Source organism: Cebus imitator, unplaced genomic scaffold, assembly GCF_001604975.1.
Source record: "Cebus imitator isolate Cc_AM_T3 unplaced genomic scaffold, Cebus_imitator-1.0 Scaffold20, whole genome shotgun sequence".
NCBI classification, from domain to species: Eukaryota; Metazoa; Chordata; class Mammalia; order Primates; family Cebidae; genus Cebus; species Cebus imitator.
The window spans coordinates 10,865,516-10,884,290 of NW_016107335.1; the positions used below are offsets into that span (position 1 = coordinate 10,865,516).

Below are 18,775 nucleotides of genomic sequence, written 5' to 3' on the forward strand. Positions count from 1 at the left end.
TTTCTTTTTTTGAGACGGAGTTTCGCTCTTGTTACCCAGGCTGGAGTGCCATGGCACGATCTCGGCTCACCACAACCTCTGCCTTCCAGGTTCAAGTGATTCTCCTGCCTCAGCCTCCCGACTAGCTGGGATTACAGGCATGCGCCACCAAGCCTGGCTGATTTTGTATTTTTAATCGAGATGGGGTTTCTCCATGTTGGTCAGGCTGGTCTTGAACCTCTGACCTCAGGTGATCCGCCCACCTTGGCCGCCCAAAGTGCTGGGATTACAGGCATGAGCCACCACACCCGGACTTCTCCCCTGTTTTTATTCCAGAGTTCTCTCGGGCTCCCTCTGGCATGTTGCTGGGGGAGGGCCCTGTGATACAGTTCTCTCTGGAGTCTGGCACCTGAGCAAGGGTGGCAGTGGGAGGAACCACTTTATAGGGCTGGGGAAGGGCCCCATGACTACAGTGCAGGCCAGGGAGCCAAGTCTGGGAGAAGGCCCAGGTTCCATCCCTGTTCACTCACCAAACAAGCCGAGCAGTTTAGTTTCCCAGAGAGGTTTTGTTACTAGTGAGAGAGATTTCACATGACAACAAAAGGCACTTTTTGCTATCTGATAACCAGGCTATCTCTCTTTGAGAAAGCCATGCCTAGAAACTAATCTATCTATTTCGCTGTGAGGCTCCAGGCTGTTGTCACGGGGGCATCACAAATCAGAGTTCCCTGAGCGCTGGATCAGGTGCAGTAAACTTGGTGTCATGCTCAAATGAAATTAAAAATGCAGAAAATCCTTCCATTGTATGTAAGGAGTTCTTAAGAATATACTTCACTAAATACCACATGTTCCCTTACCTGGGGTCCAACACTGAGAAGTCAACACTGGGACTACACTGACAAGCAATTGGGTTCAAGCAATTCTCCTATCTCAGCCTCCTGAGGAACTGGGATTACAGGTGCTCGCCACCCCGCCTAGCTAAGTTTTGCATTTTTAGCAGAGACGGTGTTTCACCATGTTAGGCAGGCTGGTCTCCAACTCCTGACCTCCTACTCCTGACCCTTTATTCTGATAAAGATGGAAACAATAGACACTGGAGACTTCCAGAGGGGAGAGGTAGGGAAAGGAGGAGGTGGGTGGAGGGTTGAAAAACTATTGAGTACCATGCTGGCTACCTGGGTGACGGGGTCATTTGTACCCCAAACCTCAGTAACATGCAATATACCCATGTAACTTACACATTTAGCCCCTGAGTATCTAATATATCTATGTATATGTATTATATGTATATATGTTTCAGTAGGACCAGTCCCTAAGAAAGAGAAGAGAAAGACACTTATAAATCTGAGGTCTCCTAGCCCTGGGTGCGTGCACTCTTGGGGGTGCCTGGAGACTTCCTGCAGGACACAGACAGCATGGACCATTTTAAAGGCGATTTCTAGAGTCTCAGTTTAGACATAGACTCTTTCCTAAAGAAGCCCTTTTCTCCTAGTTTACAAGCGGAAGGACTGCTCTTCTCCACTCCCCTGGAATATTGGTGTAGGACCAAAAACCTGATTCCGATCATCGAATCCTTTCACAAGTCACAGGGCTTCCAAATCTTTGCTTTCAACAAAATCCAAGAAGGGCTCATGTTGTCAGCTGATAAATCATACACATTTTTTTGAACGCTTAGATCCATATGCATGTTTTGGCATACAAATTTGGAAGAGTTCAGATAAGCAACTAACTGAATATATCCAGACACTTGCCATTTCTATCTACTCATCTATACCAACCAATGTCTATTGGGACTTCTGCCCATACAAGTTCCCTTAAAAGTAGAATTGGTGCTGAATCACTTCTCTTTCAAACCATTCATAAATAATACTTACCCATGATTACGTGGAAAACACCCAGTCACATTTTTCTCAATAAGAGATTATAGATGATTTCCACTCCGGTTTTACTTCTTACATGTAATCAAATTTATAATATATTCATATTATTTTGCTCACTTGGCTACTAGTAGTAATATCAATCACACCCAGTTCAGAAGAGAATTTTGAATTCTCAGAATCTTATGGTTATGATTTTTAAATTAAATTTTTAATTGAAATGAAAATTTGTAAACATTTTTTTCTTAAAGAGAAGTGAAAGTGAAGTGAATATAAAAGAAGCATAAAAATATATTACTATAGGATATAGCTGTGGGCAAGTGCAGTGGAAATACAAGTTCAACTAGAAAAAAGAATAATATAAGACTTTCAGTAACTTTTTTTTTTTTGAGACAAAGTCTTATTTTGTCACTCAGGCTGGAGTGCAGCGGCCTGCCTGGCTCACTGCAACCTTTACCTCCCAGGCTCAAGCAACCCTACCACCTCAGCCTCTCAAGTATCCGGGACTGTGGGTACGGGCCATCATGCCTGACTAATTTTTATAGTTTTTCTAAAGATGGGGTTTTGCCATGTTGACCAGGCTGGTCTCGAACTCATTGGCTTAAGCAATTAACCCATCCCCGCCTCCCAAAGTGCTGGAATTATAGGCATGAGCCACTATGCCTGGCCAATTTCTAATCATTGTAATATAGGATTCGCTCATGTATTTTTTTAATGAATGAATATCCAATTTTCATTCAGATCAACACATGATACAAAATGTCACTACAAAATATTACTATTATTATTGAGACAATAGCGAATATCCAATTAGGTATTCTGTTTCATTAGATGTATTGAAAATAGTGATATAACAGTTTCATTTTAAAAGGTCAACATTTATAATATATCGTAGTTATGTTAATTTCATGTAGAAATTGTATTTGTTGCCCAGGAGTTAGAGGTTGCAGTGAGCTGTGATGGTACCCAGGCTGGAGTGCAGTGGTCCTTCTGGGCTCAAGAGATCCTCCTGCCTCAGCTTCCAAAACAGGTGGGATTACAGGTGCCCGCCATCACACCCAGTTAATTAAAAAAAATCTTTTTCTTTAGAGATGGAGTCTCACTATATTGCCCAGTCTAAGATAAAACATTTCAAATATTGATGTCAAAAATGTTGGAAGGGGCATGTATGTTTTCATAAATTTTCTTGGGAAACGTGAGCAAAATGGTCCAAGACCACAGCAATCATCCATCCTCCTCCCAGCCGGCAGGAAGAGCTTGGGCACAGGAGGGCCCAGGGCTGGGAGGAAGAGGTGGGTTGGGGTAGGAGAGAGCGGAGGCGCTAGGACATCCCCCCGGGGCAAGAGAGCTGCCTGGCCACTTGTCCCCACAGGTGCAGCCCTGACCTGAGCAGCAGGCGGGATCCTGGGGCGGCGCGTCCGCCAGCATGCGCTCGTCCCCGGCCTCGTTCTCGATCACCAGCGAGGTCAGCGGAGTCACAATGTGGTGGTCCAGAGACATCTGCAGGATGGATCTTGTAATTTTTCTCTTGGCGGCAGCGGTAGGAGCCAGACTTCTGTACTTAACAAATAGAGGTGTTATGGAGCATGGCTGCATTTGAGGGGAGCGCAAGTCAGCTTCCCAACCCTGCACCTTAACACTCTGAGGTCCAATCTGAGTGCGTGGCAGGGCCGCAAAGTCACTGAGAAACAGAACTCACTGTTTTCCAGAAGCTGAGTATTTTATCTAGCTAAGTCCCAAGGCATTATTTATTTACTTACTTATTTATTATTACTATTATTATTGAGACAAGGTCTTGCTGTTTTGCCCAGGCTGGAGTGCAGTGGCCCAATCACGGTTTACTGCAGCCTCAACCTCCCGGGCTCAAGCGACCCTACTGCCTCAGCCCCTCCCCCTCCCCCAAGTACCTGGGACTACAGGTGTATGGCACCACACCCAGCTAATTTTTGTATTTTTTGTAGAGATGGGCTTTCGCCACGTAGCCCAAGCTGGTCTCAAACTCCTGCACTCAAGTGATCCATCTGCCTTGATCTCCCAAAGTGCTGGGATTACAGGCGTGAGCCACGAGCCCAGCCCCCAAGGCATTTTTTTAACTTTATATTTTAGAGCAGTTTTAGGTTTGCAGTAAAATTACGCAGAAGGTATCAAGATTTTCTATGTCCCCACTGCATACACACGGCCTTCCCCGCTATTAACATCCATCCCACATCAGAGTGGTGCATTTGTTACAATGGAAAAAGCTGACACATCATTGTCACCCAGAGTCCACAGAGTTAACGTGGCTGACTCTTGGTGTTGTACATTCTATGGGTTTGGTTATACGCATAATGACAGACGTCCATCGTTGGTATCATATAGGGCATTTTCACTGCCCTAAAAATGCTCTGTGCTCCACCGACTCACCTATCTCCCTCCCCGGAACCTTTGGCAACTGCTGATCTTTTTATAGAGATTGTTTTAAAATCAGTATTTAACTTCTGCAGCAATTTGCTGTATGCCTGCAAATACATCCAATGCGATTCTGTCAGATAGGCGGCTATTTCTTGTTGACTTCACAGCCGGAGTTCACAGCCTTGCGTGTTTCTTCTAATCTCATCGGCATCAGGGATTTTCTCTGGAACTTCAGTCATACAACTGCATTTCATTTTCCCAGCCCCATTGAGACCCTGTTCCCTTTCCCTGAGAATCTGAGCTAATAGGTGGAATAAGGCTTGGGAATGGAACTTTCCTCAAACACATCCGTGTAATTTTGATGCAGGTGGTCAAAGAACCGTCCATTGCTCTGGGGATACAGGTTTTATTCTGGAGGGTGGAGATGCAGCTCAGCTGAGAAGCCAGAGGGGACATAGAAGAGCATGGAGGAGGCCTCTCTTAGGGAACATCACAATCATTAATAATCATTCATTTCTCTTTGGACAAGAAGCTGTTTTCAAGAGTAAATGTAAATACATGCCTGATACATGAAGCAATATGGATGAATCTCGCCAACATCCTATTGAGTGAAAGAAGCCAGGAACAAAGGAATACAGATTGCATGATTATGTGAAATTCAGGATCAGGCAAAACTGAGGACCACAGACATTGAAAGAGTGGTTTCCCCTGGAGGAGGGGTATGGGTGTTGAGGGAGGACAAGGGAACCTGCATCTGGATCTGGGTGATGATTACATGGATGATCTCAAAGTCCATTGAATGGTGCACTTAAAATTAATTCATCTCACACAGTTTACCATATGTATACCTCAATAAAGAAGAAAAAGGAGTGAACCCAGCTTTCCCTGAAGTGTTCAGAACTAGTGGAGGTTAATAATCCAAGCCTGTGCTAATTTGCTGTCTTTCTTGCTTCCAAACCTTTTCTGTGTATGACTTCTATTCATGGTAGACATTTCAGTTTTGCAGACCTCATGGTGTGGGTACGCTTCTCTTCTTACCGTTCAGCTAGCAGCTGGTTGATGGTTAGATAGGCCCACAGTTTCTTGGTGAAATCGGGATCTGCATGCTTGTCTTTCGACAGGAAATCCTGCAAGTCATCCATCTGGGCCAGGGTCTCCAAGACTAACTCCGTGTTAGCCTAGATGACAGAAGGGTCAGTTGAGAGACCCCGGGGAACAGAATTATAGCTAATCAATTCACATTTTTAGTACCTGCTACAAATGCATGGGAAAAAAAAAAGAAATGGAAGGCAAAGGCTTCTGAGGAAGCAAATGCATTCCTGTGCTTGGGACTGGGCTTGGGTGGAAAGGATGTACGGAACAGCTGGGAAGATGGCAGAGATATTCTCCTGCCTTCTCCATCACTGACGGCTTCTGCTCCACATGTATGATTCCGGGCAGGCAGAACTGACATTGAAGAGGGACTGTATCTAGGGGCCAATTAGTAGAATAAGCTGATAAGAGGAAGTACCGAAGTCGCAGTGATAATGCTCTGTATTTGGTCCAATTTAGCAGGGTCAAATTTTCCCGCCACCACAATCTCTGAACCTCCAAAGTAGTTGTGGAAACTGTTTTGAGTGACATCCGTGACTGCTGAATGGGGATAGTTGAACTGAATGTTCCGGAGCAATGGAGTGGAGACCTGGTTGTAGAATTTCTGCAATTCACAAATATGAGAGAGAGAGAGAGAGAGAGAGAGAGAGAGAGAGAGAGAGAGAGAGAGAGAGAAATTATGTTTATACTGCTTTGTAGATCTAAAGCATTTTATATTTTATTTATCTATTTGTTTGTTTGTTTTGTTTTGTTTTGTTTTGTTTTGAAACGACGTCTCCCTCTGTTGCCCAGGCTGGAGGGCAGTGGTGTGATCTCGGCTCACTGCAACCTCCACCTCCCAGGTTCAAAGCAATTCTCCCACCTCAGCCCTTGGAGTAGTTGGGATTACAGGTGCCCACCACCAAGCCTGGCTAATTTTTGTATTTTTATTAGAGATGGGGTTTCACCATGTTGACCAGGCTGGTCTTGAACTCCTAGCCTTGTGATCTGCCTACCTCAGCCTCCCAAAGGGCTAAGATTACAGAGATTACATGCCCAGCTGATCTAAAACATTTTACTCTGAGATTCTTTAAAGGATCAGTATATACCTCTTAATTTATTCACACAGGATGTCTGGGGCAAGAGAAAATGCTCATAATTATCAGATTAAAAACGGAGAGAAAACAAAACAGAAAGAAAACTTGTCGAGAACATTACCTTTAAGAGCCCGGCATTTTTTTTCCCTTTCTGTTATGGTCAGTGTGAAAAAGTCGTGGACAAACTTATGATAAAGTCAGATGGAGGTTGGGTGCAGTGACTCACACCTATAATCCCAGCACTTTGGGAGGCCGAGGCAGGTGGATCACCTGAGGTCAGGAGTTTGAAACCACCCTGGCCAACATAGTGAAACCCTGTCTCTTCTAAAAATACAAAAATTAGCCAGGCATGGTGGCGTGTGCCTGTAGTCCTAGCTACTCAGGAGGCCGAGGCATGAGTATTGCTTGAACCTGAGAGGCAGAGGTTGCAATGAGCCAAGATCGCACCACTGCGCTCCAGTCTGGGTGACAGAGCAAGACTCTGTCTTAAATAATAATAATAATTAATTTATTTAAAAGTCAGCTGAGTTACTATTCCCCAAATTAGAATTTTATCTCTTACTTGTTCCCAGATTTAAATATGATGCCTGGTACTGACAAAGGGCGGGGAAAGATGTGTTCTTCTTTTCTTAGATCATTTTCTCATCTACTTAGTGAAAACAAACAAGCAGTTTGTATCTTTTCAATATATATACTTTAATTTAAAAATGTTTTATTTTTGGAACAGACAGATCTCACTATGTTGCCCAGGCTAGTCTTGAACTCCTGGGCTCAAGTGATCCTCCCACCTTGGCCTCCAAAGTGCTAGGATTACAGGCATGAGCCACTGCATTCAACCTGTATCTTAATAGTTAAGAAAATTTACATTGTGAAAAATTGATACCAAGATGCCAATGCACTTTAAAGGGAAAATCGCTGGCCATGATGACAAGAAGGCTGATTACCAGTGGGGCGGGAGAGCTGCAGGGAGCTTTGATGATGCTCAGAAGATTTTGTTCAGAGGGTAGGAAAGCCGTTCCCATGTCTGCCTCACACCTCACTGTTACTGCAGAAACATGAGGGTGGAGGGAAGCATGTGAGAAAGGAACTGAGCACTTCCCAGATCCTTGCAACCAAATATGGCTGAGATCATGACCATTTTGAGTTAAGCTCAGTTATGTCTCATGTATGCAACAGACATGGATAGTTAAATGATTTCCAGTGAAGAATAAAAAAAAGAACAAAAGAAAATGTTACCCTAAGCTGGGAAGATGTGTCCTGGTTTCCATAAATCCTTTGAGCAATTCCACGGTTTTCATTGGAGAGTCTCTTCAAAAAATCATAGTCCACGTCAAATCCCATGCCCAAACTAAATAAGGAGATATTGTCTTGGATGTTCTCCTTCACGTTTTTCTGAATTTTTGACAGTTTTAGTTCACCTAAAGTTGGTGATGACAGAAAGGAAAAGAATGAAGAAGTAATGTTATAAAGTTTTTGGAAACTCTAGGGAGGGCAGTTTAGTAAAATTTGTCCAGATTAAAACTGCATTTACCCTTTGACCCAGTAATACAATTTCTAGGAGTTTTTCTTAGAGATGCACTCATACATGCTGAAATGAAGTGTGGGTCATTATTTGGGAATAGCAACATTTTGGAAACAACATAAATATACACCAATGAAGGTGCTTGGTTAGATGATGGTGCATTCAAACTGTGAGAGACTATGCAGTTATTAAACAGGACACAGCAAGTCTTTATGTATGTATACCAGACAATTTCAAGGACATGTTTAGAGGAGAAAAAAAACAAAGTAGCTATCAGGGTACATAGGATGCGTTTGCATGCATGCATGTATAAATGTATGCATGCATATGTATGCATATACACACACATCTGCAAACATGTATATATAGTATACAGGCATGCATGAACTAGCTGTGGAAAGATACATAAGAAACTGGCAACCAGTGACTGATTCCAGGGACAGGAACTGGATGGTTGAGAAACAGGAGTGAAAAACCATAATTAAACCAAATTATGGTTTATTTATTTTTTTATTTTTTTGAGATGGAGTGTCACTGTTGCCCAGGCTGGAGTGCACTGGTGCGATCTTGGCTCATAGCAACCTCTGCCTCTTGGGTTCAAGCAGTTCTCCTGTCTCAGCCTCCCAAGTAGCTGGCATTATAGGTACATGCCACCATGTCCAGCTGAATTTGAATTTTTAGTAGAGATGGGTTTTCACCATGTTGGCCAGGCTGTTCTTGAACTCCTGACATCAGGTGATCCACCCACCTCGGCCTCCCAAAGTGCTGGGGTTACAGGTGTGAGCCATCATGCCCAGCCAGTTTAATATTTTAAACTATATTTCCTTTTCTACCTTATGATTTTATTTAAAACTTGAATTTTAAAAGTAATCTGATCTGAGGGAAAAAGCACTGGCTCTACAACAAATACATAACAATGGCCCATTCTAGTCTGGTTGTATAAGATGGTTGCTCTCTGGCTTTCTGAACCTCTGGCTGCCATTGTTATGGCCTCATGCGTTTTCATTCTGTTAGCTGTGTCAGGAGGTGTCAGACCCAGTCCTGGTCTGTATGACGACATACTCAGGCAACACAACCTGGCATTCACTATTACTTACAGTGGCCAGAATAAAGACACAAGTAAAACAAAGATAGCTGGGCACAGTGGCTCACATCTGTAATCCCAACACTTTGGGAGGCTGAGGTGGAAGGACTGCCTGAGCCCAGGAGTTCAAGAGCATCAAGATCAGCCTGAGCAACATAGTGAGACTCCATCACTCAAAAAAGAAAAAAAAAAGAAAGAAAAGAAATTAGCCGAGTGTGGTGGTGCACACCTGTAGTCCCAGCCACTCAGGAGGCTGAAGCAGGAGGATCACTTGAGCATGGGAGGTTGAGGCTGCAGTGAGCTATGTGTGCCTCACTGCACTCCAGCCTGGGTGACAGAGCAAGACCCTGCCTCAAAAAATAAAACAAATAAAATAAAATAATGTAACAAAAATAAAAGTAAATAACAGAAGTAGGGAGATGCTGATGCCATTTTGTAGACAGAAAAACATTTAACTGAAGGTTGTGTCAGAGAGCAGTCATTTCTCCAGCTGCAGCAGGGAGAAGTGAGAACAGTAGGGACCATGCCACTGTGGCCTCCAGAGGTACTGCTGGGAGATCCGGGATCAATACTCACCATTCACCACCCCACATTCCATCTTCACATTGCTCAAGTTGAGGAAATAAATGCATTTCCCTAGAACGCATCAGCAATGCTAGCCACACACTGTTGAAATTCATACTCAAATTTCCGCATGTTGTGGAGGTGAAACTGAGGCCTTCAAGAGCACCCTTGCTGCAAGTGTCTGAGCAGTAGCTTACGGGGTGAGGGCTGCAGAACCAGAAGACCTCCTTTTGGAAGCATGGGTTTAAAATGTTCTGGAAACTCAGGCAAATGGCATTAGAGTCCCCCTTTTAGGCAAACCACCATTCTAAGGAACAAGAGTGAAAGTGTTTGTCATGAGAAAGTTGAAGTGACACTTGCCCACTGTTGGATCTCCATCAGAAACCAGGATGATCAGCGAGACAGAGTTGGGGTCCAGCAGTCCCAAGTTATTGGCCTCATTCAAAATGAAGATGGCCCGCAGGAGTGCTTCGTTGATGTTTGTGCCTGTTGAGGTGGTATAATGAAATGTTGGCTATGCGTTCTCACCACACAGAAAATCCTATCCTGGATTCAGACTCTGATGTCTGCTGATCACTTATACATCGTTTATTCAATGCCAAAATCATTTGCTTGCTTTCTGAGTGACGCAAGCTGTGCTCAGGCTGGTGGTTCCCCAGCGCAGTGAAAGATTCACTTTGAAGTAAACCATCCCCTTAGAGATGAATTTACCCTTTCAAAGCACAGACTGTTAGTTTGTTAAACACCAGATTAAAGTATCCAACTCAGCGTTGCCAAGATACTCTGAAGACGGTGACATTTTATGCTTTATGTAAGCAATAAAGAAGGCCAGTGTCACCGAACCCTTTTCTGAGATAGATTAGAACGGTTCAAAGTTTGTGTGGGCTGGATTACAAATTCTACTTTCACTGCAAACTTAGCACTTATCCATTACCAATAAATGTATTATTTAAGGCAGGCCCTTGAAGACTGGGCAAAGACCACTGTCATGGGAACAATGCTTCTTAAGTGAATCATGATTTGAACCCAAAGGAAGTGTCTTTCTGGGCTTTAGCCCAACGCACTCACCTCCGCTGGGCTGGATTTTCTCGATATACCTCTTGGCATCTGCAACCTGTGTTTTAGTAGCTGAAATTAAATCATTTCTCCAAGTTCGAACGTTGTGGTTGAAATCAATCACAGAGAAATGGTCTTCTGCTCTGAGGTCATCCAATATGGTCTTCATTGCTTCCACAGTCTATTTCAATAGACAATAGAGACAGGTCCCATTACAGAAAATCTGAGCCTCAGAGGAACTAGGAAGACCAATAATTGATCCTGGTCATCCTTGAAGTTCAACTCAAACTAAACTTCTTCCAGAAAGCCTCTTGAGCCCACCTCAGTCAGTACAGACCTACGCCGTATTTATTCTGAGCATGTATTGTTGGCTTTTTTATACTTTTACTATCTTATTTTGCTATGCACAACCAGTTTGATTAGTCTTTAAGTTAAGGATCATGAACTTTGAGTGCCACCTTTTTGATACCTGAAAATAAAATATATTTCTCAAGCCCATCTACTCACCCAGTCTCTTAAACTATCTCCTCATCTTTCTCTGTAAACCACCACCATCACCCTCTTTCTCTAGCTTATGTGTGATGAATTTGATTCCAACTCAACTCAGAAACTGAAGCAGACAGAAGAACATTCCCACAGACTCCCACTACCATAAAATCCCAACTAGCAATATTTATACCCAGACATTTTTCCTTCCTACCTGGTAATAAGAACAGCTAGCAGTGTTTCCATCTAATGCAAACCCATCTACTCATGAACTCGATTTCATTCCCTCTCTTTGACTGAAGCACATGGCTCTACCCATCATTCTTTGCCACTTCAGTTCTCCTATTCTATTGGTACGTTTCCATCAACATAAAAACATGTTATTTTTCAGCCTTTTACAAACCTCATGTGCATCCACTTTCTTCGTTTCTCAGCTTTCTTCTGCAATAAAACTTCTGGACAGAATTGTCTAAACACACCATCTCCAAGTCTTCTCTTCCTATTCTCTCACAAGCCCATTCATTTTGGGTTTTCATCCCTGTCACTCTACTGAAACTGCCCTTGCCAAGGTCAGCAGTGATGCTGATGTCTCTAAATCCAATGGTCCATCTTCATTTCTCATGCAACTCAACCTGTCACCAGCAAATGCTCCCATCTCTCTCCTGAACACAAATTCCTCATTTGTCTTCCAGGGGCTCATCCTCTCTTGATTTTTCTCCCCCACTTATTTTTTTTAATTAGTTTCTATCACAGTTATCTTTTTCTTCCCAACTTCCCAATATGAAAATGCTCTGCTGTTTGATCTTAGCTCTCTTGTCCACCTGCTCATTGGTGTTCTCATCTAGTTCCAATGCTGCCAATACCTTCTACATGCTGGTGGGTCCTAACTGTGAGTCTCCACGGCTTGCTTTCGAACACCAGGCTTGCGTGGCCAACATGGATGTTTAATAGACATCTCAGACGTAGTGACATTCCCTGCAATGTCTGATTCCGTCTTAGTCTTTTCCAAATCATGGATGGCCACTCCATCCTTCCAGTCGCTCAGGCTAAAGTTCTGGGGCATCTGTCAGTTCTCTTTTCTTCCCTTGCCTCACAGCTAACCCTTCAGGATATACTGTTTATAGTAACTTCAGAACAGTTTGTGGGGGCCAGCTCTGATAATGACTGCACAGGCGTTCCATGAGCCACCTTGCCTCTTGCTTCTCAGATCTCATCTCCCACTGCCCTTCTCTACTGGCACCTCTCTCTGTTCTTTGCACACTTTCGCCTTAGAACCGTTTCGCGGGCTGTTCATTGCATCAGCATTCTCCTAGGTATCTGCTCAGCTTTCTCTTCACCTTCTAGGGATCTCCTCAGGGGTTTTCTCCAGGAAACCCTATATTTAGGTGACAAGACTATTCAAAATTCCATCCCCCTCCAATTGCCACTCTTGATTTCTAACACACTCTTTGATTTTTTTTTAAATGCTGCCATTGAACATACTTGTACATTTGTTCTTCTATGTGTATTGTTTATCTTCTGTCCCCTCTCCCCCAGATGTAAGTTTCAGAAGCACCCTGAGGGCATGCATGAGTTTTTTTGTGTGGTTTCTATTTTTACGTGTTGGATCTGTTTTGCTCACAGATGAACTAAGTGTCTGACACATAGTAGGTGCTTCATAAATATTTGTTGAATGAATGAATGATGGAAGGAAGGAAGCAGTGAATAACCTGTTGTATTAGGGCAGTGGTTCTCAGCCAGGGACAAGTACTTCCCATAGTGGACCCTTGGCAATGTCTGAAGTCATGTTTAATTGTTAGGATGCAGGGGAGGTTGTGATACCGTAATTTAGCAAATAGACCACAGATCATGCTGCTAAGTACCCTGCAATGCACCGGACAGCCCTCCCACAACAAGGAATGACCCCATCCAAAATATCAATAGGGCCACTGCTGAGAAACCCTGCCTGGGAGTACAGACCCAGATGGACAGGGTCTGAGAAAGACAGAGGCTTCTTTTAGGTTGCTTATAGATCTTAGGGTAGTAGTGAACTCTTAAGTGGTCATTTTTGACCACTATTTTTAGTTGCTGAATGAATGGTTAGATGGTTGTTCAACTTTGTTGAATGGATAGATGGACTGATGGGTAAATTAAGGCATTTCCTTGTTTGGTTTTTAGAATTGCATCTATACACCTCACTTTTCACTGAATAAGCCTATACTGAGCTCCGAGCTGAAAACATGAGATGGGATAGCTGCCCTCAAGAAATTACAATATAATTAGAAATAATATATAGATTTAATAGTTATATGTAGACAATGACAAAATATTAAAATATTGTGTAGAAGAGCAAAGAGAATGTGACTGTCATTGTAAGAAGAGGTTATACAGAAATTACATTTTTCAAAAAGGGGAGTTTTGAGACAATTTTTCAAGGAAGTATTGGATAGAGAGTGGAAAAGAGGAAGACAGGGAAGAGGAAACAGGAAAGAGGGGGAAGAGAAGGTAGGGGATTTTACACTGGAGGAATGATTAAAAGATGGAGGTGTATGTCCTGTGAAACACAATAATTGCAAAATTTGGGGAAAGGTTTACACCCACAGTCAGAAACCACAGTTCCTGAGCTTTAGCCCTAAGTAGGGAGGAGGGATAGAATGATTGCATTTTTTTTTTTTTTTTTTTTTTTNTTTTTGAGATGGAGTCACTCTGTTGCCCAGGCTGGAGTGCAGTAGGACAATCTGGGCTCATTGCAACCTCCGCCTCTTGGGTTCAAGCAATTCTCCTGCCTCAGCCTCCCGAGTAGCTAGGATTATAGGTGCGCACCACCACGCCCTGCTAATTTTTGTATTTTTAGTAGAGACAGGGTTTCACCACGTTGGCCAAGCTGGTCTCAAACTCCTCACCTCAAGTGATCTGCTCACCTCTGCCTCCCAAAGTGCTGGGATTACAGGCGTGAGCCATCGCACCCAGCAGAATGATTGCACATTTTTAGGTGGGGATCAAAGAATATAGGGAGTCCCTCCCCACACTGCAAATAAGGGGACACTTACTTGTTTCATTTTAACTCCCCACATCGAGCCACTCACATCGATGACAAAGAGGATGTTTTTGGGAATTGGGTCCAGGTTGTCAGGAGCAAAGAAGTGGACAAAATATCCATTAAACACCTGAAAAATAGAACATATTTGTGAGTCAAATAATGATTCAAATTTAGAAGTTCGGGAGCTGGGGACCTGGGGACTCAGAGAGGAAAGATGGGCTACAGTGAGGAGGAGGTGGAGCTTGATATGCATTTGCCTCCATATTTTCCTGCCTGTTCCCCAACATCCTCTGCTGTGAGAGTCCATGCTTTCCTAGCAGAGCATTCCACTCCACTCCACGCCATGCCAGGCCACTCTACTCTATTCCACACCAAGCCGCCTCACTCCACTCCACTCAATGCCACTCCACTCCATGCCATGCCACTCTGCTCTGCTCCATGCTGCTCTACTCCACTCCATGCCACGCCATGCCACGCTACTCCATGTCACCCAGTCTTTACAGAGAGCCCCTGTTCCAGGCGCCCTGCTAGCCAGTGGTGAACCAGGCAGAGCCCCCGCCCTCAGGAGGCTCAGGGCCAGCAGAGGATAAGGGTAAGTGGAGGTGATGTGCAGCACAGCATGTTGATCACCATGATTAGGAAGTAAAAGGCTCAGCAAGAGCCAGCTGTGTATCTGACTCGCACAGGGAACGCTTCTCTAGGAAACAGCGTCTCCACTGCAACCTGAGGATGAGCTCAGGCTTAGCCATCCTCTTGAGAGCTGGGCCAGGTTGAGGGGGTGGGGAATGGGGAAGAGAGTTCCAGACAGCACAGCTCCAGAGATGAGAAAACTTGGCATACTTGGGGCTCTGTACATGGTTCAGCAAGATGGGGACGCAGAATCCAATAATTCAGGGAGCTAGGTGGAGAATCAGCAGGACAGATCACGAAGGACGTGTATGGGCCACTTTAGAAAATTTGGATTTTTCTGGAAGTTAATGAAAGGCTCCCCCAGCTGGACTCCGGACCATTCTGTGCCTTCTGCTGCAGGCTTGACAACTGGCTCACCTAATTCTCTTTCCACTGCTCTTTGGCTGCCTCTCTCCAGGACACCAGTGTCCTGTGTCCAGGTGCAGGGTGTGTGCTCTGCTCGCTGTCCCTAGAGAGACTCTTGGGGTTTGGGGTACATTCTAAGGGTCCGTACCTTAGTACAAGGAAAGGGAGACACACATCTAAGGCATGACCAAAGGGGAAAGGAAACTTTTCCAGAAACCTCACGATAAACCTTGACCCTGAAATTTACCGCTGGCTCTGTATCTTTCTGGGCTGTGGATGCGTCTTCTTCCTCACCCCGTAATCTCTGTGCTTTCTTTGATTGTCCAATTGCAAAGGACCTTGGGAGCCTATTTAAAATTCCTGTTCTGTAATTTTCCATTGCTCTTCATATGAGGCCCAGGAATCCCCTCCTGGGACAAGGGCGTGAGACCTGATGATGTTTTACTCAGTTTTCAAGACACAAAAGATAATGCTTAGCGGTATATTTAAAGAATATGATTCTAGTCCCTTCTCGGCAGCTAGAAACACTTGTCCTGTCAGCTGGAAACCACCAACATGCCTGGGAGTTTTTTCGAAAAGGAGCAGCTTGAACCAGAGACAGTCTGCACTCACCTCCAGTTCCCCAGCTTTCTCTTCTCTGTCCACATCATACAGCACCACCAGTTCCCCGTCCACCGCAGTCTCCCGGCAGCTGGGGCATATTCTCTGCTGTGCCACTGTGGGCTTGAAGGAGATGTGTGCCTAGAAAGAAGAGCGACGTCACAGCCTCTGCCTCTAGCCCTTTGGCGCGGCCCCTTCTTGAGGACACAGGGGAGAGGAGCAGCCCAGGGGACGTTCTGCATCCCGGCCACACCAGTGGGCCCATTACCAATGGGAAGAACAAGCCAGGGCTTTTGCAGGGAGCGTCTCCAGCCTGCCGTGCTGGTTGTGAGGCTTCAGGCCTTTTTAGAAGAAAGCCAATGAATTTCCTACATCCCCGATAGAAGGGCCAACTGCCCACTTTGAAAAGAGTTTGTGAACTGTTCTAGTGTTCTTAGAGGAGTCTGTCCTCACAGGAGTCATAGTTTGTTATCATTGGCCATTGAGGCAGAGAGAGCTGAACATTTCTTGCTCGGGTTAATGAATGAAAATCCACCATATAGGATGTGAAAGATGTCCTTTAGCTACTGCTCAAGTAGGTGACTTAGGGACAAAAAGGGACACTCTCTGGTCAAAACGGAAGGAAACCCTTGGGGGTGTTGATCTGTGTAATCTGGGGAGACCCTTGACTCTGCTGGGGGATCGCCACTTCTTCAGACAGTGCCCTCAGCTCAACACCAGCCTGCTTTTCTATTCCCCAGAGCACAGGAGGAGAGCAGAACCCACAAGCCAGGGGCCCCATGGATCCCTGGCAATGCGTAGGGTTAGGGTACCTTCTGCTGTCCTTTAGAAATGGCCGGAACACCATCAAAGTGGCCTTCAAATGTGTCAGCAACATGAAGAAATCTTATTCCCTGAGGTTCGATAACCCACACGTCTACCTAGAGATGTGAGAGAGAATTACCCAAAACATTAAAAGTCTTTAAAGTCTTTTCAAGCAAGAAGTAAAATTACAGATGAGCCCTCTGATGCTTTTCTCCTCCGCAGGCTTTCTCAGCACAGCTCCATGATCTCTCCGGCAGGATCTGGAAGTTCCCTGTGATGGGACTCATCTCACCATGGAGGCTTAACTCCCTCTGTCAACTCAGAACTCCGCTTCCGCTCCCTGGCTCCCCCAGGAGGCCATTCCAACTCTTCATTCGATTCTAGTCTTTTTATTTATAAGAGCATTTGCGTTGTTAGGGGGAAAAAAAAGAAGAAAAGTCATTGTTAAATAGTACTGCATTTGCTTTGTAGGCCTGTCAAAAATAGACCATTTCCCCCAAATCTTGGGTCCTTTTATTTCTTCTCTGTCTTCCTGCTTTGAACAGAGCTCATCTGGGGAAATCCCCTTTGGTGATCCTTGACAAAACCATAGTCAGAGCTGCCATTTTTTTCTTTTTTAAATTTAATTATATGATTTGTTTATTTATATTTTCATGTATTTATTTTGAAAAATTTGTATAAATTGAAAGAGTACAAATGCAGTTTGGTTTCATGACTATATTGCACAGGAGTGGAGTCTAGGGTTTCAGTGAAACCACCACCCAAGTAATGTACCTTGCACCCATCAAGCAATGCCTCATCCCTCACCCTGTTACACCCTCCCACACTTCCAAATCTCCCCACTCCCACCCCCCAACACTTCCGAGGCTCTAACGCCTATCATTCCACACCCTATATCCCAGTGTGCACATTATTTAGCTACCTCTTACAAGTAAGAACACATGGTATTTGACTCTATGTTTCTGAGTTACTAGCTGCTATTTTTTCTTTTTTTTTTTTTTGAGACAGGGTCTCATTTTGTCACTCAGCCTGGAGTGCAGTGGCATGATCACAGCTAACTGTAGCCTCGACTGTTTTCGCTCAAGCCATCCTCTTGCCTCAGCCTCCCAAGTAAGTGGGACTACAGGGGCGTACCAACATGCCTGGCTAATTTACTAATCCACTTTTTCAGGAGAGATGAGGTCTCACTGTGTTGCCCAGATTGTCACTCAGTTCTTATTAATATTGTTATTATCGACAGTCTCCATGATTGTCTCATTCTAGGCTTAGATGCTAATCACATCTAACCATTGTTTCACATTATTTACCATGGGATTCACAGCACTGAGCAAGAGAATGTGGGTGACTGACACCCATCCATCATCACTGCTAGAAAAACACCCAGCATCACATACTTAGCTGTACAGAGCATCTTGGCCAAGTCATGTGCCCTGGCATGGGGCCACATTTGCCTGGAGGAAGGGCATCTTTTATCAATTCCTGCAAAAGCACGGTTTGTGCTAGGAGTGACCCAGAAAGGAACTCAACAGCATAGACTCTGGCAGTGAAGTGATGCCAAACAGCGGGCATTATTTACCAGGAATGCGGCTTTCCAAACGGGAATTACGAGGCCCGTGTACCCTCGTAGGTTTTCTCTTGCCTAGCTCTGACTCTGACAGTAAATGCTCATATGATGTCACAAAGATTCGAGCAAATAAAAGAGCAGTTTAGTCTTTACAGCAAGAGATGAAGAGGACAGCAGAGGTGAATTCAGACAGATAGCAATGCAGTGGGTGCCCTAGGCACCGCTCCCCTGCGGTGATGGTGGCTGGGGTGGCGGGGAGACAGCCCACTTAACCTTCATTGAACGCCTGTCATTGCCACGTGTTACAGGAACAGGAAACCCAACACTGCATGTTATCACTTCTAAGTGCAAGCTGAATACTGAGTACACATGGTCACAAAGAAGGGAACGATTGACACCATAGCCTTCTTGAGGGTGAGGGAGGGAGGAGAGCTACCTCTCAGGTACTGTGCTCATTACCTGGGTGGTGAAGTAATCTGTACACCAAACCCCCGTGATGTGGAGTGGAGCTGACCTACATAACAAACCTCCACACGTTCCCCTGAACTTAAAATAAAAGTTAAAAAAAAGAACTGAGAAACAAAAGTCTGTTAGAGTATTCTTTTTTTTTTTTTTTTTTTTTTTTT

General features: G+C 44.4%; 1 protein-coding gene across 1 annotated transcript in view; it reads right to left on the reverse strand.

Annotated features, from left to right (window-relative positions):
• The window catches only part of ITIH2 (inter-alpha-trypsin inhibitor heavy chain 2), a 41,666-nt gene that overhangs the window by 8,563 nt on the left and 14,328 nt on the right, over nt 1-18,775 (reverse strand). The window contains exons 7-15 of the mRNA XM_017521154.2: nt 16,594-16,701; nt 15,794-15,922; nt 14,157-14,273; nt 10,654-10,822; nt 9,946-10,071; nt 7,652-7,833; nt 5,758-5,943; nt 5,286-5,425; nt 3,242-3,411 (exon numbers count right to left, since the gene is read on the reverse strand). Of these exons, the coding sequence (XP_017376643.1) occupies nt 3,242-3,411; nt 5,286-5,425; nt 5,758-5,943; nt 7,652-7,833; nt 9,946-10,071; nt 10,654-10,822; nt 14,157-14,273; nt 15,794-15,922; nt 16,594-16,701 (1,327 nt within the window). The remainder of the gene's footprint in view (nt 1-3,241; nt 3,412-5,285; nt 5,426-5,757; nt 5,944-7,651; nt 7,834-9,945; nt 10,072-10,653; nt 10,823-14,156; nt 14,274-15,793; nt 15,923-16,593; nt 16,702-18,775) is intronic.